General features: G+C 42.3%; 1 protein-coding gene across 1 annotated transcript; it reads right to left on the bottom strand.

The window, feature by feature from the left end:
- Positions 1-233: 233 nt before the first annotated feature.
- LOC311018722 (F-actin-capping protein subunit alpha-2) lies at positions 234-22,970 on the bottom strand. The gene is made up of 10 exons (XM_084017773.1): positions 22,844-22,970; positions 12,753-12,816; positions 10,797-10,848; positions 9,543-9,606; positions 7,926-8,132; positions 6,950-7,029; positions 5,155-5,233; positions 4,430-4,501; positions 2,479-2,541; positions 234-1,365 (listed from the first exon to the last, which is right to left on the bottom strand). Exons 1-10 carry the CDS (start codon positions 22,880-22,882, stop codon positions 1,225-1,227), a joined length of 861 nt encoding a protein of 286 aa, XP_083873899.1. The 5' UTR covers positions 22,883-22,970; the 3' UTR covers positions 234-1,224.
- Between the last annotated feature and the right edge of the window lie 1,069 nt (positions 22,971-24,039).

Genomic DNA, 24,039 nt, shown 5'->3' with positions numbered 1-24,039 from the left:
CTCATAGATAAAACAAAACATTATCTGGATGAGTTTAAATCCGTCAAACAGCCTTACTGACTTAAAGAGCACAGAGTGAAACTGTAATTCTATTATTATTATCATTTTATATCCATCTACGGCTTATGGAGAACCTAAAAGATGATTCTGTGCAGTCATATCCAACTAAAACTCATCGTTTCCTTGTAGTTTGAGGGGGAAAAGGTACCAGAAATTATGAGTGAGTCAGTAAATAGAAAATTTGTCATTTAATGCAACATAATTGTGACTGAATTACAATTAATATCATGGAAATAAATCACCAAACTGACAGACAGGATGTTTCATACAGGTATATATATTACAATGTGCCTTGTTATATAATACAGTCAGGTTCTGTTTTTGTTTTCTTTTAATAAAAATAAGCACTGGAGGAGAGAATGTGATACGCTTTGATTTTATTGTAAATTGGACATTATGCACATTACTTAGCGACTGATGAGTTGTTAATCAAGCTTGTTAAGTGGCCGCAGAACTCCCGGCGCCGAGCTAGAGTTCAGACGAAGTCAAGTCAAAGAAAAAGAAAAAAAAAAAGGCCATTTAGTTGAGAGCTCGAGATCGAACACACGGGACGAAACGGTGAGGGGAAGTACCAAAATGAGGGAACGAGAATAAACCGATGGTTTGTGCCAAAGATTCAATGAACACATTTTCGTTTGTTTTTGTTGCCTCGACCGTACGGGAACATAAACCATGAAGTGAAGAGAGTCGTTCTCTCAAAATCCTCCCAAAGTCGATTTGTTTCACCATCATCGCAAAAATGTAAAACAGCTTTGTTTTCAGCAGGTCAAATAAAAAGGCGTGGTCTCACTGACACAATAAATATTGCACACGTGATATTGTATTTTATAAGGATGTTTTTTTTTTGCATACAAGTGCTCCCCCCCCCCACCTTTTCCTATGTCTTGTATTATTTTCCTTGAGTTATCATTTCCAAAATAGGCTCATGATCTTCATCATCATAGGTTCGGTTTACAGAGGAGTTTTCTGTATCAAAGCAAAGTTACACCAACAAAAAGGAGACATCCAACGTGTAATGTGACGCCTGGCTGTGAGACCAAAACCTCTCTTTGTCCCAGTTTCTCTAATTTCTGTACAAAGACGATACAACTATCCAGTCATGCAACGTTGTTTGGGAGGGGGAGGGGTGTGGTGGGGGAGGAGGGGGGAGTCATCTGTCGCTTTTTAAGCATTCTGCATCTCCTTGCCGATCTTGTAGCTCAGGATCTTGTTCCAGTCAATCTTGGTGCGTGTCACAGGAAGCTGGCGGCGTAAGGCTTTGAAGGTAGTGTCCGACATGGTCTGGTAATTCTCGTTGATGGCCGTCTGGGAGGAATAACGGAGAAAGACGGAGAGACGATTAAAAATATATAAAACACATTAAAAGTACATTTTAACTTATTTTCCAGTTATGGACTAAAACATTGAGTGAAACAAACAAAATAACTTAATTTGTTTTTCAGATAATTCTTCGAAGTAGCCAAGATTTTTCTGCGAGTTTTCTAAAGTCAAATAAGGTCCTGATGGCCATGAAAAGTGCACATTCCTCTATTAAAAGACAACATCCAGTCCCTTCAGTGTGACTCGGCTTTCCATCCGTTGCAGCCTGAAAACGTGGCATCGTGATGAAGATCCTGTGATGCTACGAGGCCAGGTAACACCACGGCGTGTCCCAGGAGGACGTGGAACAGAGAGCAGCTAATCCGTCTCTGATCACAGTAACGATGCAGCTGATCTACACTTATAAGAAATGTACCAGAGATAACGACACAAACAGCTCTTCATCCTCTTCACATTTATTTGACTGCAAATGTAACACGCGTGTGCCAAGTGAAGCTGTAATGTCACTGTTCCCGTGGGCACCAGGTTTTGCTAGTTTACACGGCTATGCTGGAGTTATGTATTAAAAATAACATCTTTTGTGCATTATGTTGAAAACATTGTTGTGTAAATAGCCCCTGCAATAGAAATACAGACAGACACAAGGAAAAAGAAGTCTGAGGCCACGGTTCTCTGGACCTCTGGGTTGGGAGTGACTGACTGGGCCAAGAGAGGGAGTTGAAATATCTCGGGGTCTTGACTCAGACAGAGGGGGAGGAGCTCAGAGAAAGGGGGAGGAGCTCAGAGAGAGGGGGAGGACCTCAGATGCCACTGCTCCTCTGCGTCGATGGGGGCCAACTGAGGTGGTTACAGCATCTCATCAGGATGCCTCCTGCACTCTTCCTCCCGTTTTCTTTTTCTGCCATATCCAAGTGGTAAGAGGCCTCGTGATAGACCCAGAACACAGTGGGTGGATGGATCGATCACACAAAAACTTTCAATAAATCAGTATATTAAAGGCTCTTCATGGACACATCGATTAAAAACCACAAGCTGTGTGGATAGTTGTGCCTGTAATCCACAGATTTCACAGAACATCCACGTCCCGTGTTTACCGACCTGATAGTCGTTCTCTGCAGCCTCCATGATCTTAACAAACTCCTTTGCAGTTGAAGCCTCATTCTGAAAGATGACAACACATAATTAATGTCAAGAGTACGGGGGATAATTTGATTCTCTAGGTTTTCTCGTGTCATATGAAGAGACTAAGCAGCTACAGCCTCATAAATAACACCAGCGATCCTGCAGGTCTCAGACGGTTAATATGCATATCTTTTACATGCCTCATCACATCGTAGTTTTAAAAGCTAGGCTGCTACAGAAAACGGCAAAATCAAGATAATTCATGCTTCTTCAGACGACATAGCATTTTTTTACAGGTTGGAATTCTCTACACTCGGTATTTTAACGACTACTGTACAAAACATCGGAAAGGACTTAAAAGGACATCAAATGTCCTCATGTGTCTGTGTGCACATAAGACTAGGATTACAGCCTCACTGTGGTTTACCTCCACCAACCAGTCGAGTTGCAGTTTACATCCACGTCTGTCAAAAATGACATGATGTCACTTCTTTCCTTTTCTATTTGTGTAAAATTGTTATAATTAGCATATTGATTCTTTGTTTGTAGTTGCAGCCAAAACAAAATAGTTTTGTGAGGTCAGAGCGACCTTGACCTTTGATCGCCAAAATGTAAGTGTATCCGTTAGGGTAAAATTTAAAGAAACTCCCTCCAGACCTGGGTTCGGTTTCCCGAAGCCTTCTTAAAGCCTTCTTAACGCTACATCATTTGTAACCCCTACTTAGAGTTCCTACTTAACATTTTGCGTGTTTCCTGAAACGTTCTATGCTACGAATCTCTTTCGTACCTCATACGTTGGTAAGAGTGGTCTGGAGCACTCTTAGAGCCTTCTTAGCTCTACCGTAGCGATGTTTCAGCTCCTGACGCTAGTCGCCGCCACTGTACAGTAACCCAGAAATCCCAGCTGCGCATGGAACTGCTTATTGTCAGTGTTGTGTTTCACCAATGGTTTTAAGTCATTCATGAAGAAAATAAAAATAAAATGCGCATGCATTTCATCACGAGGCTAAGCTTTACTTCAACCTCAGAAGTAGCCTAGGTATATTACAGTGTCATTTAATTAGCCCATTAGGCCTAGTCAATGTCAAGGCATGCACAATCCTGCAAGCAATTTCGGAAATTGGCACATCGTCAAACAATTAGGGTCTGAGTGGTTAAATGTCATAAATGGACGCCGGTGACGGTTGTGAACGGTGGCAAAACTATGGCAGCGATACAACGTATCCTCGTACTGAACCAAAGACGTCGCCGTCCTCGGAGCCGTTTAGTTGGAATACATCATTTCATGAGGATCAACTTCAATCCCATGGATATATTGACCGATGCGACTATATTGCATAAGTTTCGACTACAACGGCAACAAATATTCATGTAATTAAGGATGTAATTGGCTCAATCTCCTCCGCTGTTTCTATATTTTTTATATCTTTTTTTAAATCAGTATATGGTAGTATGTTGGACCATGGTTAAATAAATGTTTAGGCCTAGAAGGATTTCTAGCAATGTTTTATTCGCAAACACTGCAATAGCCTACATTTTATAATATAGTGCTGTCATGCACCCGTCCATGAAATGGAAAATCGAACTCTGAGCAATTGATTTCAGCACTTTCTTTCTGGACAGCGCCGTGTACGTACGACGTAAGGAGTGTTTCTTAAGAAGACTCCTTAGAGACCGTTCGGGAACCACGACTATAGAGGTAAACAACTTTGGTAAGTCATAACGTAGGAGTCTTCGTAGCGCGCTAAGAGTGGACGTTATCGGGAAACCGGGGCCAGGATCTTTGCAGGATCCAAACGTCTTCCTTATTTTTGTGGCATGAAGAAATGTTTCTCTGAATGAAACTGAGTTGATAGCATAGCGCCCCCCTGATGTATGTTTATTTCATCTCTTGTATGAATATGTATGTTAAATATGTTAAACTCACAGAAATTGACATGGACTCCTGGACCTCTTTGTGGCTCACTAGCTGAACGTTGCCGTCTTCATAGTAATGAACCTGCAGCGATAAAAAGGTTTAGTTTCTCTTAATTTTGCACATAAAACTCAGTTAGCAACCGCAACAATACAACAAGTAGGAGCAATACAAGCAGCGTGGGAGACGCAACACATTTCCAAGGGGCCTAGTAAAACACTAAAACATAGTGAGGGCTTGTGTCCACATGGTACTTTTTGATTTTTCTGAGCATCAGCGTCTTTTTTCAAGTTGAGAAAAAGCGATTCACCCTCGGCAGGCCGCTCTGAGAGCTTCAAGTAGAAAATATCTGAATTTTCTGAATCTCTATCTCCACTGTAGAAAGTTTTCTGTCAGACCGATGCTATGACAACAAAAAGATAGAAAAGCCTGTTTGTGCGAGAGCACATTTTGTTAGCCGGCGGAAACTGAACATTTCCTCTAAGCGTTTTATCGGCGTACACATCATCTCGGACAAGTCGTCTACGTGAGCGCCGATAAGCTCCAAGTACGAGGACGTTTGGTGCTGAAGAAAAACCCCCACTGTCAAATAAACAGATGATAAAAAGCGGCGACGCTAATCTGTCATACAAACGGTGGTTCCTGTGGTGATGTACAATCAAGATATGGCTGTCATAGAAACCAGCGGCACCAAACATGTTTTCCTCTTCACACCAGGAAGATTTAAACAAAAATACCTGGATTTTCATGATTCCTGCCACTTGGGTGGTGGAGGGGGAGACGGTAAACTTCCATTCTGACCTCCAGCGTCCGTTCCTGTGTAGAGAGGAAGAGGAGGACCAGACTTTAATCACTCACTCATGACAATAATCACAACACACACAAAAATGAAGTGAGTTGGCAATAAAAGTGAGTTTTGTAAAGATCCAAAGAGAAAGAAACAGTTTGTTCTCATTCTAGCCATAAAATGTCATGTTTCCATGCTTTGTATTTCTCTCTGAATTGGCTCTGCCCTGCCGAGTTAATATCCAATGTCCTGGAAGCAGGACGGCTGAGCAGGTAACACCGTCAGTTAAAAACAGTTGTCTCTCGCTGATGCCTTCCAACCAGCAGATTCTACCGGTGCAGAAAACACAAGAACAGAACAAGTGCAGTGGGACGTTTATTGCTGAAGATTGTTCCGTAGTTGCGGGCTTCCATCACCTTTTCAAAACGCTCGATCTGCGCTACACTTTTCAGCACTAATGTTATTCCTGACGTCTATAAAACAACACGGAAAGGCATTGATGTGAAGTACAGATAATTTGATTTAAAATGGTGACTTTTATGTTTAATGGTTTTAGGCATAGACACCTTTATTAGCAGTGGACAGATAGGAAACATAGGAGAGAGAGGGGGGTGTGACATGCAGGAAAGGACCTCCAGCTGGGATTCGAACCGGGGTCTGCTGCGTATGTACGTTCGTACATGGCATGCACTCTAACCACTCTGCCAACTGCGCGCCGTATTTTTTTCAATTTAAAACAGTGAATTTATGTTTATTTGAAATATGTACATTTACTTTTTAAATTGTTTTACCCCTTTTATCTCATACCAGTTGTCAAACCTAACCTTTTTTTGATTGTGAGCCATTTATATCGACGTACAGAGCGGGTCGTCTCCACGTCGCTGAGTCAGTCCGAGTCCGTCAGAACGGACAAACCAAACATCGGATCTAGAAAGGGGCCACTATAGTTCTCATACATGCTTGGCACACAGGAAAACTTTTAATTTGGTTGCAATCTGAAACCTCAATGCTAGATGTCACCCAAAATCTTTCACACTGCTCCTTTAAATGCTTGCAGCCAGCATCACCTCCTGTGAGAGATTTTTATACATCTGGATGGAAATGTCCAAAAATGTGCTTTTTGAAATTAAAAAAAGTACCATTTAGGTATTTGTGTTTCATTGAATCCTGATATCTTTGTCATCGCGTCATCATTTATTAATTTGACACCAAATCTAATCACAGAAAATGGTTGATTTTTTTGTGAGTATATTATTGCCTATATTGATTTCATTTTCACATCCTCAAATCCTCCCAAATCTGCCTCATAGGTTCCTCGTTACAGAGAGACGGTGTAAACGGTGGCCGTCACATTCTGCAGCCGTGGGACCATTACGCCCGACAACCTGGAAGCCCACTGAAATCCAGCAGCACAGAGGTGAGCAGCACTTCTTATCCAATTAGATTAGCCCGATCAGAAACAGCTCAGCTGCACTTATGAGGGCCAACAGTCTAAAGCTCCAGAGCTAAGTGGCAATTAACATAATGCCTTCGAAGCGTCTCGTACATATCAAACAGCCTTTCTGGCTCATTCTCTACTTCTTTTCTTTTAGAAACTGTCGAAGAGGAATTCTCAAAAAGAAGAAAATCTTTGCCTGTCATCTTAAAACTGGAGAGGCTTGAATCAAACAGTGTGCTGCTTTGTGTGTGTAATGATGTGAAATGTAAATCAGATTTCACATCGAATATTAAGAGATAAAACATACCAGAAGTTTTTTGGTTGAAACTGATGGCACTCGATGCACACGATGATGGTTTGATGTCCGTCGATGGTTTTCCCGTAAATCTGAAGGGAGAAGAAAAGAACATTTTCAAGATTTCACATGTGAGGATCTTTTTTTCCTCTCACAAACTAACGACCACCTTGAAGTCGCTCCTTCTTGCTGCTGCACACGTGAGCTGATTGACCTGGATGGCGGTTTGCGGTTTTCGCAGCTGCAACATGAAGTTCACGCTGCCGCGCCGCTGAGAGACGATATAACATGTACAACGGGTTCATTTGTTATGTGACAAAACCACATAACAAATTCTGTGTTGCAGCAGAACTGCTCTGCTCTCACGTTGCATGAATAAATAAGGAGCACAACAGATGCTTTATAAAGTGGAATGCATGTCAAAATACTGGCCCGGCAGTAATTGCACTGTACTGGGCATATCTGCTGCTGCTGTTGTCTTCTTACTGAACAACCAGGATTATATTTATTAAAAAGATAATATCAATAATATAATAATATATATACTTTTGTAAATGTAATTTTATATATATATATAAATATACATATATACACATACACTTTTTTCAATGACACCAGGCTCCATTGACAAAAACTGGGATTTTAAGCAGGAAACACAAAGGAGTCTCTGTCGCTGCATCGAGAGGTGAGTTTGTTTGTGTTATTGTATGACTCAGTCAGCAGCTCACTACTTGGCCTCATTGCTGGTAAACCTGTCTGGCATGGCCCCAGAGTTTCTGGATGTATATGGATGTATATGTAGCAATATCAACCTACCTACGGCCATGTGGAGTTTCATGCTGAAACATATGTACTTTGTCCAAAATGTAATGTTCATGGTTTAAATTCAGTAGGAAGACGACTGGGAAGCTACAGGATGATAGAAAAGCCTTAAATAATAATACAAATGGCCTTTAGGTGGTGGTAACGTGGGTGGACTGTGACGTACGGTGCAGACTCCGCTGGGATAGTGCTCCTTGACGTATGCCCTGACGGCCGAGTCCACGGCGCTCCTCCAGCCCTCCAGGGATCCGTCGACGTCCTGGGGCCGCGGGTCGCTGGCCTCCTTCCTCAGGTGGTCGAACTTGAAGGAGATCTTGTTCTTGGGGTCCAGGACGCGGCCGTTCCCGAGGTCCCCATGCTCTGTGATTAAGACCTGGGGGAAGGGGGGGGGAGAGTGAGAAAGAAAAACTGAACAAACAGATTAAGAACACCAATGAACAGAACCCGTGATGCAGGAACGGAGCGACATGATGACATCTTTGCATGACATGCTGCAACCACCGCAGTGAACACACAGGCACATTCATTCGCCGCAGCGTTCGAGCTTCACAGTCATCCACGCGATGACGCTCAGATAGAGACTTGTGATCTTGTTTCTCGCAGACGCCGAGGAGAACACTGGGACTTGTTTGGGACGCTTTAATCCAATCTGCACTGAATGCCATGAGGCCAAAATATCAATGGCATAAAACAATAATGAAAACTGAATACGCCTGTTGCTTTTCCTGCTTCCTGGTTTCATTTTTTCTGTAATTCTTTCCACTTTTTTTAACATTCATCAAGCTCATACTGTAATATGAAATATAACTTGTTGAATTTACGTAGTACAAAGAAACAGTATTACTGCCAGCATGTGCAGTAACACATGTGACTTAAAACCATACGATACAGTTTATTAACTGGACTTTTATCTCGTCTAGATCTGTTCTCTGATGTGCATCAGCTGAAGAAATATACAATCATGGCCGAAATCATGTGTTTGGAGGGGGGCAACAGGAAATATGGGCAAAATTAAAAGAATCCCTGACCCACGAAATGAGTTGAGTTTATCAACGACCATGTTTTTCATATATGCCTCTACAGTGAACAAGGATTAAAAACAAGAGAAAAGTCTTGAAATTTTCCTTCAAAAATCTGTATCAAAACATACGGAATAAACTTCCTGAAGATGTAAGACTCGCCCCAACTCTGACCACTTTTAAAACTAGACTGAAAACTTTTATGTTCACCATAGCTTTCTGCTAAATCTTTTAATGTCTGCACTGTTTTTCATTATTGCAAATATGTTTTTATTCTCCTTTTCTTTCTGTAATGCATTTTTAATTTTGCCTTTATTTTCTTTTAATTCTTCTATTTTTTTTCACTTTGTCGTATGATGTGAAGCACTTTGAGTCTGCCTTGTGTATGAAATGTGCTATACAAATAAAGTTGCCTTGCCTTAAAAATTCTCACTCAACTCTGATGAACTTCACAAAAGTTGGATCCGTCTGTGATTTCATTTTTCACATTGATTTTGGGTGTAATTCTTTTTAATCCAGCCCTCACCGGGTTGGTGGTTTTGGTTCCCACTGATTGTAATTTTGTTCTCAACAAATTATCTAATTTAATTAGTAAAGATTTTCAACTTGAATAATTAGTCCATCAAGGTCTGATGTGTTCCCTTCGTGTTCTATAAGCAGCGCAGTTTGGGCATTTACTGCAACTCATGAAGACTTTTCTCTGTGTTTAAAACTTCTCATTCACAGTGGAGGTGAGAGACAGAAAAACACAAGCACAAACCCACCTGCTCTTCGTAGCCCTCGACTTTCACTGGGGTGAACTGGTCCAGGTTGTACTGTGCAAAAGCACTGGAGAGAGAGAGAGAGGGAGGGAGAGAGGGGAGGGGGGGGGAGAGAGGGAGGGAGAGAGGGGAGGGGGGGGGGAGAGAGGGAGGGAGAGAGGGGAGGGGGGGGGAGAGAGAGAGAGAGCGAGAGAGGGGGGGGGGAGAGAGAGAGAGAGAGAGAGGGGGGGGGAGAGAGAGAGGGGGGGGGGGAGAGAGAGAGAGAGAGAGAGAGGGGGGGGGGGAGAGAGAGAGGGGGGGAGAGAGAGAGAGAGCGAGAGAGGGGGGGGGAGAGAGAGAGAGAGAGAGAGGGGGGGGGAGAGAGAGAGGGGGGGGAGAGAGAGAGAGAGAGAGGGGGGGGGGGGGGAGAGAGAGGGGGGGGGGAGAGAGAGAGAGAGAGGGAGAGAGGGAGGGAGGGAGAGGGAGAGAGGGGGGGGAGAGAGAGAGGGAGAGAGAGAGAGGGGGGGGGAGAGAGAGAGAGAGGGAGAGAGGGAGGGAGGGAGAGGGAGAGAGGGGGGGGAGAGAGGGAGGGAGAGAGAGAGAGAGGGGGGGAGAGAGAGAGAGAGGGAGAGAGAGAGAGAGAGGGAGGGAGGGAGGGAGGGAGAGAGGGGGGGGAGAGAGGGAGGGAGAGGGAGAGAGGGGGGGAGAGAGGGAGGGAGAGAGAGAGAGAGAGAGAGGGAGGGAGGGAGGGAGGGAGAGAGGGAGAGAGAGAGAGAGATAATACATAATTATATCAGTATAATACATATTATATATAATAATATAATTAATATAAATCAATGTTAATGTTCATATTGCTGTTTATTGTGTTCTGTCCTAATATTTGGACAAATTATATATATGTTGATGCTTTGGCAACATTGTTACTGAAACTTTCATGCCAATAAAGCCCCATTTAATTTAATTGATAGACAAAACATATAAACGTCATACACTCCAAGCTTATTTCATGCAAACATAGTGACTGGATTTAAAGACGTCAACAATGTAAAGTAAAGTTATTCCAGTATGCTATAGAGCCAACTGAACATTTTTGATGATTATCGGGATAATATCGTGATTGGCACATTTTCTTTGGCCAGAATAATTGATCGTATCGTTGTTTCACATGACCCATGCTTCCCTCTCAGACTTTTCAGTACTTCTGCAAAAAAAAATAAAAATAATAATAATATATATATTCCAAGGCCTGAAAACAGTGTAAGAGGGGAGACTTACTGCGCTGCACCTTCCCTGAGAAGATTGTCATTGTTGAGCAGCAATCGCACATCTGAGGAGAGAAAAACGGTGAGATTATGGTGAGCAAGGAGGAGGAGGAAGGTGGCGAGGAAGACGGAGAGAAGGTACGGCAGATTAGCACCATGACACATACACCAGCACAGAAGACAAAGTCAGTCTCTGCAAGGCGTGGTGAATGAGCTCAGTGGAAAAGGCTGTGAAATCACAGCGGGATGAAAGGGGACAAAGTGGCGCGAGGGGAGTGTGTTTGAGAGTGAGTGTTGCTGTCAGGCTGTGATAAGAGGAGGACAGACGGCCCGCCAAGCGCCTCCGAGGTTCCGACATTCATCGAGGCCAGACGGGTGCACGCACACACGCGATCACTCCTTTACAGTGTGGTGTCAACACTCTCTGCAGGGTGAGCACGTCAGAAAAGTCTTATTTCACTTTCGCGGTTGGTTTTTTCACAGAGACACGGCTCCTGTTCGGTGACTGCAAAAGTTAAATTTAATTCCATTTTCATTGCATCTCTCTTGTCTTGATGAATTTGAATGAATGAATTGAATGCTGTAATATTGCACGATGATGTAAAGCCCCATTACTTGTCCACAACTTTGTCCTAAAGGCCTTTCCATTTAAATACGTCTCTTTCCCACAAAGTGATTGGTCGATGCCTTGATTTGTGGTGCAAAAGCTTCGTCATGGAAGTAAAATGTACGTTGTTATTTTCACGTTCTGTGTGTAATAACTTATGAAGACAACATCAGTTCACAAAAAAAAAAAACATTGCTGTGTAGATGAATTGCACGTCTGTCGGATTTTCCTGACCAAGACATTTTTAATTCAACCTTGCGTATCTTATTTCTTATTTTGAAACATTTCAACGAGGCAGAAACAGGACGAGTCTAAATCACCTTCACCCTTGCAGCCTCTTACGTGTTACAAACTGCAGCAGTCGACTATTTCCAAACACCTACGGTGCCGAAAATAGACATAGGGTTCAACTGCAAAGGGTCACTGAATGACGTCGGAAAAAAATAAATAAAAAAAGGCTAAAAACCTACCCTGTACATTTGGTTTGTGAATTATTATGCAATAAAAGTGTGTCATCACTACCAGTGGAGTCAAAGCGTGGCTTATTTAAACCAACACCGAGTGCTCGTTGGTCCTCTTGAGAACATGAGAATGTTTGCTCGGTTGGTTCTCAACATGGTGGTCAGGTCTCAAACGTTCTCACACTAGAATACGTTTGTGAAAACATCTTAGGTGGGAAGTAGGAAATGCAGCCACATCTCGATCCATATTTATTTGATCAGAGTCGCCTAGTTTGACCGTTTTCGATTGACAGGCTGCCTCCGAGCCTCCTCGCCTCTGATTGGTTAATTCTTCTGGCGTGTGGAACCTCACATGTGCCATTAGGGGGCAGAGGAACCTGATCGTCTCACAGGCGTCTCACATGCTGCTGCAGGATTTAGTGACAGTTTGAGCAAATATGACTATTAAACCTTGAAGTAATTTTTGTCACAATCTATACATCATTGTATAATGTGGCACAAAACAAACTCTACATAAATGTTATTGAGGTTTAAAACTAATCTTAAACTGGCAGCTGCACCATGATCATAAATTATTAAATAGAAAAGAACTGCAACTCCAAAATGGAAAGAAATTTTCTATTTAACCCCTGAACAAAGTGAAAAAAGGTTCTTATATGTACAAGAAACAGGAATGTGTTGTGTTCAAGCAGAGCCAGTTCTTTTACACGGTGGTATAATACTGCATTTAGTCGAGGGAGGACAGGAAGTGAGATGAAGAGGAGCAGGGATGATGTTCTCCCCTCGCCTAGCGGGACCACCAGCATGTCTAAACACAGCCAGTTCTCAGCAAAAACATCACGTTTTACATGCCATTATTTTTATTTTTATACAAAGAAAAGAAAAGAAACTGAACGCTCACCATTAAAGACTTCATTGAACTCTCCAGGCGGGGCATGGATGACAAAGTTAGCTGCTATGCGTACCTGCAGAAGAAAATGTAAACGTTAAGACTTTGAAATCACTGATCTGACACCAGCAAAAAAAAACATTGACATGGTGAATCACTCATTACACATTGAGTCTGAATCTGAGACACCATATTGGATTGAAATGTTGTTTATTATGATTGAAATGTTGTTTATTATATAACTTCATGCAGTTAACCAGACAGAAGCTGGTTAACTGCATGAAAGCGATGGACGTGAACGGCGACTCCACGTGTGCACGGCGGCCAACAGATGGTGTAATGATACTGTGTCATCGTGGTAACTCAGGGCGGAGCGAGGCACTTCAACGTCTCCCCCGGTGCATCCGAGCACTTCCACCCCCCCCCCCCCCCCCCCTTTCCTCACTTCTCTTCCGCACCACCACACTTCCTGTTTCCAGGTCACATGTCATATAGACAGTGAGACAACTGGCCCCTCCCTCCCCCCGCATTGGTTTACAACCATATAAGGACATAAAAATGTGCTGAGGACTCTAGTACACATTTTCTCTCGCACTACCTCAACATCTCTCAACCCCTCTCTATCACTAGCAGGGCTTAGCCAGGTCCCTCCTCCCCAAGTCTCACAAGCTGGTGAATCAGGGCAGGTATATGTATATACGTGTGTGTGTGTGTGTGTGTGTGTGTGTGTGTGTGTGTGTGTGTGTGTGTGTGTGTGTGTATCCGTCCCCTGGGCCCTTATTAGCGGTGTGTATACAACTGCTCTGACACCCGTGCAGAGCTGCAGATTGATTCTTGCTAATGAGCGATGCTGAAAGAAAGGAAGGCACTTGTGTGTGGACATGTGTGTGTGTGTGTGTGTGAGAATGTGCGTGTGTGTGTGTGTGTGTGTGTGTGTGTGTGTGTGTCTGTGATGTTGACATCAAAGTGTACCTGCACTTGCATCTTGCATCCCCTGTCATGAGATCATCACGACCCACTTATGTTGAACAATCTAAGATTTGCAACTTGTGTGTGTGTGTGAGTGTGTTTGTACTTTGTTGGTGGGAAATAGCGTTTGTTTGTGACTTGATGTTGCTGATGTGGGGAATGTAATTTGCATTGGGTCGCCCTCATTAGAGGGCGGCAGTGTAAACACTGTCTCTATGCGGACAGCGGCGAGACGGTCCATGAGTCTGTTCCAGGAAGCAGTTTTACACGTGTGAAGCAAAATGCCCCAGATCGCGTATCTGATCAGTTCACATGGGTCCGTGTTCTGGGTTTTACTCTAAAGGAACAGGCCCTACAATTGTCTCTCCATTATCAGATGTGTCTCAGATACATCATTATTGTGAACATGGCTTTATTCACACCTTTATCTGGCAGTAAATGTAGAGTATAAGGCACCGGATAGCTCAGTTCAGATAACTCCCCTTTTATTCTCATGCTGTCCTCTCACAATAAAGGCAAAAAGGCCCAAAAAATAACCTTAAAAAATATATAAACATATGGAACAGTTAATAACTATGGGAAATGGAAATTTATAAAAGGTGCTTAAATGACAAGACAAGCTAAGAGCACAAAAGTCAGCACTCTCATCTGGTTTACACAGATCTGGGAACTGTAACTACTGCTGGACGCCGGCTGTACAGTCTCATAGTCGGAAATAAAAACATTACACTATTCTTTTCCTGGTCTCGCTGCTTCAATGTAATGTAATACTTTAAAAAAAAATACTTAAAAAACACAGTCACACCTGCATCATGTCTCCTTCCACCCGACAGGAATAAAGGTGTGGGTAAAACACTTAATTAATGTCTATAAACAGTTCAAGTGTTTTGGCATTAAAAACGTTTCAAGACATCGGCTTAAATAATGCTGCCGGCCACAGATATTGGAACCCGAATGTGAATAACTGTGAGCCCACGTCTACAGAGAGGGAGCGACCAATACAGATGAGTGCAAAGGATGGTCGACAATCCTATCTGACAGCTTACTGTTTCACGGTGCACAGACGACATGAGATGAAGCCAAGGGAGCGATGTGGTTTTAAATGAATCACCAACAGGAGGAGGAGGAGGAGGAGGAGGAGGAGGAGATGGAGACACCATTAGTGGATTATGAGTAAGGCATTGACTGTTAAAAGCTAGTTAAGAACGAGGTAATACTTCCTCTTCCTCTTAGTATCTCAAACAAGTTCTACTGCTGCACAGAGACAGCAGCATGCATCTTTCTACAGCAATAGAGAAATTAAAATGCTTTCATCTTTCTACCTTTTCTTGCGGGGTTATTTTGATTTAAGTTAAACATTATTCCTCGATGTTCACAGTGATGCAAGATACAAATACTGTGCTATACAGACTTTTCTCTTCCTGGTTGCGTGTGCGATTACGGATGGGGGAATTAAATATCATTCTGGTTCCAAAGAACAAAGAAAACTAATGTAAATGTTGTGAACTAATAGATTAAGGTTATCGGCTAGCAAACAAATGGACCCAAAGTCATGGCCTCCTTTGCAGAGGTAATTAATGTTGTGTAGTAATTTAAAAGTGAAGCTGCAAGTTAAGAATTCCTTCCATCAGCACTCTGTTCCACTGGGATATATTCTACTAGGGCTTTTCGGGGCTCTGAGACCTAGTTTTAACCTTGAACACTGAAAGTCACTGTGCTTCATGAAGGGCTGAGTCTCTGTGGGGAATTTTATTAACTTACTTGAAGTTTGTGGTGCTTCAACACTGTCAGAAAAACTTCCCCAAGTAGTCTGACTAAGCTTGTGCAGATCAACTGTGCTGCTGAGCCCCAAATAGGGAAGACAATAGATATGGAATGACAGCACCAACAGGTGAAGTCAATGTGAAAGTGTCTGAAACTTGCATTGTTTCTACTAGCCATCAGGGGGCGACTCCTCTGGTTAAAGAAATCCAATTGCATGGAAGTCTATTCCCTTTCTGGTCTGTTTTACTAAATAAACATCAGGCTGGATTGAAGACTTGAAACTATAGAGATTGAGACCATAAACTCATGTTTACAATAATAATAAATCAAGTGAGAAGTAGAGTAATATTCTCATAAACTTCTATACAATCAGACTTTTTAGCATCCAGAGGAGTTGCCTTCTGCTGGTCATTATAAATAATGCAAGTTAAAGGCACTTCAGCATTGGCCATTTCTTTAGAACCACATGTGGTTACCTGGGATTTACTGCCGTTTATCCTGTAACAATCGTAAATGAATATCCATCCATCCATCCATTTTCTACCGCTTATCCTGTATTTAGGGTCACGGGGGGGCTCGTAAATGAATAGGTTTGAGTAAATTACTTTGTCCACTTGTCAGAAAGAAATTCGCTATTTGAGGACGGATTCTGGCTAATTGCGCTGGGCATTCTTTCTCTGGTTCCTGACATTTTATAATCCAAAAGATTAATAATTAAAAATGTATTGTGTTGGGGCGGCCGGTGGTGCAGTGTCTAAGGGAGCCGCCTCATGTACAGAGGCTCAATGTCCTTGACGCGGTGGTCCCGGGTTCGACTTCCCACGTCATCTCCCTCTCTCCCTCCCCGTCTGAAAAATTATTTAAAAAAAGGCTTCAATGGTGCTCTAGCCAAAAATTATACAAAAAAAATGTATCGTGTGTATTATTAAGTTTGTTTGAAAGCCCAAGCGATTGTGCTGTTTCAGTGCTAGCTAGCTGAAGACTATTATCAATATCTGGGAATTCCTAGTGAGCTGATGAGTTTTGCAGTTAGATGCAATTTTCACACACACAAAAATAAGGAAGCACATTTTATGGAGGCTGCAACTTTTGTAAACGGCTCTGCGGTGGAGATCTCGCTGCACAAACACGTGAACGTCCACACAGCTCCGAGCGGCCGAGGGAAACAGACTGTAGACTGTAGTCTGGTCATTTCACAGGAACAGAAAGACGCCAACAGTTGCTGCTGTGTGCGTTATCGATATATGACTCAAAGCAGTCGTGATCTTGGACAAAGTCTCTCTTTTGCAAGAAAATAAAGGCTTTTTATCTCGCCTAGTAAATTCCCTTATCTTTCTAAGTATTCTTAGGGGGCGGATTCTGAGGCGCTGCCATGCGGTTGTTAGCTAAAGAGCTGCAATACTAACACACACACACACACACACCCACACCACACACACACACACACACACACACACACACACACACACACACACACACACAACGTGGGACAAAAACACCCCCTGTAGTGTGAGATCCGTGTGTCTTTGTACTGTCTTGGCCTAGACACCAGCTGGTCTTTCTTTCAACTTGCACACTGTATATTCATCCTCATATTACCCAGAAACCCCTCCTTACTTGCAACCGACACTCCCTGTGCACAATGCAAACACCCCACCCCACAATCCACCCTTCTTACGGCGCACCCGTTCTTAATCCCGATCAGACACCCACTGACACCGAAAACACAACTTCAACTAATCCTGGCATCGAAATCGTCGTATCGCGCCAATCCAGAGCCACGGAAATAATAAAGAGCACAATAAAAAGAAAATAACACAGCAGGAGTTAACTGAAGCAATATTTTGGCCCCCGGGCATTTTAAGCTGCATCATCTCTTGGAGTTTGATCCCCTTCCCTGGCGCGCCTCCATTTCAATATCCTAGAAAGGAGGGGAAACGACAGCACCGGTGCCGTGAAATGCTACAGCAGAGACACGGGCAAGTTGAGAGGAAAACCTGCCTGATTAGGGGGAATATCGGTGGAGGTGGGTGATGGTGCTGGGGTGTGGGTGAGATAATTTATGAATATTAAGTCCACAGTGTGATGGCGGCCATAGGCTAAATGCTCCTCTGCTAATCTACATGAGGCGGCTGGTCGGTTTAAGAATACATCGTAGAGGTAAAGGCTGCGATGAAGCAGACGTTGTATTGAAGTTGGTTCCTGACTGTTTTTAATAATTGTGACACCACGTTATACAGAGAAATCACTGTTTTTTTTATAGCAGGATCATGCTTCATATTCACCCAACGCCACTGGAGTTTACATCCATCCATCCATCTATCTATATTTTAACAGCTGTTTAAAAAAAAAATCTAAGCTCTAACCACCGGTGCTTTTCCTGTGCGGATTTGTTTTCCGTGTCCATCTCTGGCAGCCATGATGTTTCTTGTTGTTTCAGCAGACGACACAGCATAGCCAGAAGAACACCAAGTTTCGCTGCTGCATCTTGTTTTTGGCAATTTGTCATAAGCTTAAGGAAACCATTTTTGTTTTTATTGAGAGAAAATGGCTCCAGAAACAGATTGTGTACCGTTACACTTCATATTATATTATATTTATATATATTTATATTATATTATAATATTATATTATACCGTTTTTGGAAAGACCCAAAATTAAGACTGTTTGATCACTGAAGTGAATTATGATCTATCAAAAAATAAAATTGAAAAGATATTTTCTAAATGTTTAAAATGACACACTCATGCTGGACACCTTGGCAGGCATCAAAACTGTGATGTTGCTGGAAACACCGATGACTTATTCTTACTACAGCTAACATATGGAATATCATTTGCTTTCATATGCCAGTGGACACCACACTGCAAAGCCATTGGTCTTTACACAAGGTTTATCAGTTTATAGGAAACTCCCGGGTCAACCAGGTTGTAATCTGTTAAAAGCCCCTCAAGGCTGTGTTTCGACAGACAGACATGCATAGTGTTGCAGACACGTACAGACAGCGCTCCTCTGTCTGTACATTCTTCAGTTAAAGGGAGATGCCTCTGAGTTTTCAGCATTCGACTACTCGATATCCCAAAGGTCTGAGACGGCTGTTCACAAGCCAAGCTCAGGGACACATACGGGGCTGTTGGGAGTTTCCGTTTGGCCCCTCGACTTACACGAGGGATGATTTAATTCCACCATTATTTAATTAAAAAAAAAAAAAGGATTTTGTTTGAGAGTTCTTTATTAGGTTTACTTTTTGTCCAGACTGCAGTAAAATCATCAAACTTGAAAATTTGACAGGAAGAAAACGAGGTGATCGGGCTTCAAGTGAGCCATTACGCAAGTTGGTCTATACTAAAACATGTATTTTTCTACCTCTTATTAGAAGAAGAACATTTTTCTGTAATATATAATACTATGTTGACCAATTACTACTGCAATTTTTACATGAAAGGTAATTATACATATAGATCTAAAAGGTTAATATATTTGACAGTATATGGATCCAGACGGAGGCATAGCCAAAACGTTGAGACGGGCTTTAATCTATTCAGGGGATTTAGTAGCTGCTTTCATCTGTAATGCCTTACTGTACCGTGACTACATGTATTATTAACACCAGTGCCCTTGGTAGGAATCAAGCCATTATCCCTTGCAGCATTAAGCTATTTACCTTCTTCTCCCACAGATAAGTAGCATAACCTTTAACAGCAGCAGTGCAGTTCAAATCGACAGTTGGCTGTTGTTGTCATTCCCTCCATTTCCATTCAGATCGTCTTTTCCTACATTTCATCATGAAGAAACGGGACAAATTGACACATCCACTGTACTGAAAAGAGTTAACTCAACTGAGAATACTCTGTGTGGGTACTATCAAGCTACAAAGCCTTAGAGTTACACCTCAAGGTGGATGAGGAGTCTGTGCCTTTACTTGAAAAGTGTATCACCTTTCTTTGCGTTAACTGTTAGTTAGTGCCTCTCTTAGCCTCATCCCTCTTTAGCAGCATTGCTGTCAACACATAATCCTACATCAACAGTCTGGATCATCTAACAAGTGAGGAAGGTCTGATATCAATCATTCACTTCAATCATTAATGAAAGGTGCATAAAGTTGGTCCTTCTTTGAACTGCATTGATACAGTCTGAAGAGCCGCATACTGATGCACACGGTATCTCAGATGCTGTTGATCACATTTTCCCTAAAGTTAAAAGGGAGCTCTGTGTCATATCTCATCCTGGAATCTGATTGGCTCAAAGGGGGATGTGCGACATTTATTAAGTTTCCTCGTTTATCAGCGCTCTCCACCTGTGCTCTGTTCTTCTGACAAATGCCACGTCAGTGCTAAAATCATTAAGCACAGTATTCTTGGTCAGTAATCTGGCACTTTTAGAAAACCACCATCAGGCATCACCTCACTGTATAAATGTCCCTTTGGCCAACAAACTAGCAATACTGACGAATGGTGAAATGCTGAAACAAATGGTGAAAGGCTGAAACATGCCGATACCACTAATGTGAAATATTAATAATATTAATTTATTCTTTTCGGCATGAGTATGAAACAATAACAGTAACTCATCAGAGGAAATGAATGAAAGGTTGGGGTAAACTACTATAAATATATCATCTTACATCCCATCTATCTTTGTTTTTTGATAATGGATTGTCACCAAACCACTTTTGCTGACAAAAGAAAATCTGAAAAAAGGGGAACCACGGCATCAGAGTCCTCAGGGTTTCTTTTAACCTATAGCAACTCCAAAAAGCCTAACAAAACATGCCGCTCTTGTAGACTAATACATGTTAGCGTACATTACAGTGAAACATGGCAGGTATCTGCCATAAGCTTATTAAGGTTGTTGGTAATGGGTCTGCTATGTACTGGATCATTGATCCAGGTTTTTACAGTAAGAATCAAAGTTTGACAGGTTGAATAGTAAAAAAGTTGCTTCATTTCTGGTACTGCAACCTGCCCAGTCACAGAAGTACAGAACCGACACACATTGAGAAATGTTAGTTTCCTGTGAACCAATGTGTGGTTTCCCCTGTTGTAATCAGGAAGCTGGCAGGCCTGTGCCCAAATGTCTCAAAAAGGCTACAAGCAGTATCTGTGGCAGAGACGAGCCTCTTCTCACTGTTTAATCATTAACAAGTGGAAGAGACTGCAGCAATCCCTCATCACGGAGCCACAACCGCAACAGGATTTCTCATGGGAAACATTTGGGATGATAAAGGCAAAGCGTTTATCATGTTTGACGCAGGTGAAATCCTGCTAACAAAAAAAGGAATGTCAGCGGTTCACTTTTCTAAGGCGGCCTATCAAAACAGCATCTAGCTGCTTCTTCCGAAAACAGATTAAACAGTCATCACAGTAACGTGTCAGATCACAGCAGGTTAGGATTCCCTCAACAGCAATCTGCAGATTTGCCATTCAATGTGGGGGAAAGTACCAACAGCTGATCACCAGGAGATTCTTGACGTGTCCAGCGGTTGCTGGCAAGTCACAGACACATCATTTGGTGTTTTCTTGTTATTCTGGAAATCGTGACTAGCCAGTGAAAAAGTTGTTCAAAATTATAAGTGAGGTGAAACTGTCAATGTTAGGCAGATGAAAAACGCCCACTACCTCCCTTTGCAGCACGTCTATGCACTGCTCAACAGGGCTGAGGGGCCACAGCAGATGGCTGGTTGCTCTGAGCTAATACGCCGGAGAGACGGCCCTCGAAGTCCAAAGTGAAACTGCAGTGTTTACATGGGAATGCTGCGCTTTGAAACAACACAACGTACAGTGGAATGGATGCATAATGTAACACACTTGGTCCCACAACAAATCTTATTCACAGACGGCAAATAAAAAGCTCCCGCTGGGTAAATTCTGTGTTCGCTGCAACTGTTATTCTATGAATTGGCCTGACATGTCGCCAAGTATCACACCAGCAAATCAGACTGTCTGGTCAAAAAGTGACAAATGTGGAAACAGATGCGGTTAAGTGATGAAAAGAGCTCCCGTCCACTTCGCAGCACCGACATCAGAAGTTGTTAATGGTTTACCCACAACGTCACACCTGTAAAACATCAGTTATGGTGAAGCCAGCATATCAAACGATGACAAGTTGGCCACAGTTGCTTATGCAGCGGAGGCATGTAATGAAACGCTGAGCCAACAGCTGATCAATGAGCTGCCTGGACTCTTAAAAAACTTCTGACTCAGGCTTGTGTGGAACAGAGCGAGATAAAACCGGCCTTGTTCTAACCTCTGAATGGTGTCGCTTATTACATAAGCAACAGCGAGACACAGAACAAGCTGGGTGGGAATTTTGGCTGGAAAAGGTCACAACATATTAAGAAGGATGGAAAAGCTGTGACGGCTCGATTTGTACTATTTATTCATTTAATATTTCAGTCATTTCATTTATGGGACATAATTAAATACGCATCACAAGCAATCACAGCTCAGATAATAGTATAGTATAAAAAGTATTAAATTAGCGATGACTTTAAAAAAAATAATAAAGGGAATCTCTAACCACTTTTTATCAACTGACCTAAATAATAAATTAATTGATAAATATGTTCCAACAGTTCTAGCTGATGTTATGACATTTGATATTCCTTATATATAAGAAAATAAGAACATGAGCATTGCTGGAACTGACAGCCACTAGCAGGGTGTAACAAAGTAGAAACACTGCTTTTTAAATAATATGAACGATTAATTATTAACACAGATTCTTAAGTATACTGTTTATGCATGTTGGGTCGTTTCCTTCACAGTTCCCACAGCTGTTCCACTTCGTACAGATACAGTGGTTAGCATGCTAGCTAAAATAACCATCTCCGGTCGCTGTCACACGGGGGTTTAAATCCTGCTTTGCACAAAACTACCTGACAATCTGAACACTTGCGATATATGTTGTGTGACGACAAAAAAACGGCATCAAAAACGGCGAGAAGGGCGTGCTGGGAAGTCCAGCTCTGCGTTAGCATAATGCGGCTAAGCTAACCTAACAAGCTAGCGATCTAAGGTGTGTGAAAACTTCAACAAAACAACAAGCGAAACGGACACACGTCCAGGGAACCGCAGCGGCGTGCGAGGTAATCTTAGGTGAATTTGTAGTATGTACACGGTTCCTATTTTTGAGCCAGGACCGTACAAGGAGCCTCCGTTTGAGATTCGCAAACGAGCGGAAGTTGAGCTAAAAATAATAAGAGCAGAAGCAGCAGCGGCGGTTCCGCGGAGGCCCGGGGGTTTTCACCGGACACAGGGGAGCCGGTCGACACCGGGACGCACCGGGGGACGCACCCCCAACGCGACTCGACGTGTTGACTGCTACGCTCCCAGACTCGCGTTTATCCACTTCTTAAATCGGCACCTCACCTTTTCCTCGTCGGATAGCTGCTCCTCATGATCCGCCATCTTTTCTTCCGGCACCACCAGCTTGTCAGAGCCCCGTGACGTCACCGCATGGGTGGATTCCCAGACAGCGTTCGATTGATGCTCGTTCACGCTGTGTGCGCGCGTCTCCGGGGACCGGAGCGGCGGTAGAGGCGGATCTGGGTTGTTCACGCCACGCGCGCGCACGTGTATCATTCAATAATGTGAATCTCTGGAAATGAATGCAGTGCACCACTGACTTATTATCTCATAATAATAACTGACTTAGTATCTGCAAATAATGGCACACTACACTAACTCATGTTGAGAGATACTTTTTTTTAATCTGACATTGGCGGATATGGGCTTCCTTACATTTAAGCTTGTTTTGTTCTGTGTTTTGTTCTGTCTTATATCTGCTTTTTAGTTATTTTCACTTAATATGCTCTCCCTTTGTAAAGCACCTTTTTAAGTGTGTTTGAAAGGTGCTGTATGTATAAACTGTACTATTATTATTATTATTATTATTATTATTATTATTATTATTATTAGTAGTAGTAGTAGTAGTAGTAGTAGTAGTACCATTTCAATTCTGCACGCTGGTCTGACATGATGTTCTGTACTTTCTAACATTATGCATTTGTTACTCATATATTTTTATCATCAATCCTTCTGGTCCCTTCCTTGTGCTATGAAATATTTATAGTTTCTTTTTAATTAAGTGGGTTTGGTGTTTTTGTGCATGAAAATAAACACAGTAGAGGAAATAAAAGAAGAAAGAAAGGCTGCAAAAGTCAAGAAAAAATAAAATAAAACAAATAACATATCATAAAATATGCACAATACATCTGTTTTTTAAACGAAGAGGTGTACAGTTTTGTGCAGGAATGTGCAGAGAGTACAAAGTATAGACAAAATAAATATATCAATAAATTATCTTATTTAAATACTGCACAGTGAACACAGCTACAAACGTTTTGTTTCCTCATTTGTGTCATTTCGGTAGTTGTCATTCTAATAGATAATTATTAGTTACGTCCCTTTCTTTCACCGTTTCATCATGGGTGTCCTCTAGCGGTATAAATAGTTTAGTCTTTAATGTTAATGTGTGCCAAGTCATGAAACCTGTTATGACCTGTCGGCACAGTTAAACACAAAGACATGCAGGTTAACTGATGACTCTAAATGTCCCGTAGGTG

Source organism: Eutrigla gurnardus (assembly GCF_963514095.1).
Source record: "Eutrigla gurnardus genome assembly, chromosome: 9".
NCBI lineage: Eukaryota > Metazoa > Chordata > Actinopteri > Perciformes > Triglidae > Eutrigla > Eutrigla gurnardus.
The sequence above is the reverse complement of the archived record's forward strand: the minus strand, read 5'-3'. Positions and strand labels throughout refer to the sequence as shown.

Bases quoted from the DNA above. Each gene is read 5' to 3' on its own strand.
- LOC311018722 (XM_084017773.1), bottom strand. From the start codon at position 22,882: ATGGCGGATCATGAGGAGCAGCTATCCGACGAGGAAAAG. The intron at 4,502-5,154 runs GTATTTTTGTTT...TTATCGCTGCAG, and splicing joins CAGGAATCATGAAAATCCAG to GTTCATTACTATGAAGACGG. The intron at 2,542-4,429 runs GTGAGTTTAACA...GTCATCTTTCAG, and splicing joins AGGAGTCCATGTCAATTTCT to AATGAGGCTTCAACTGCAAA.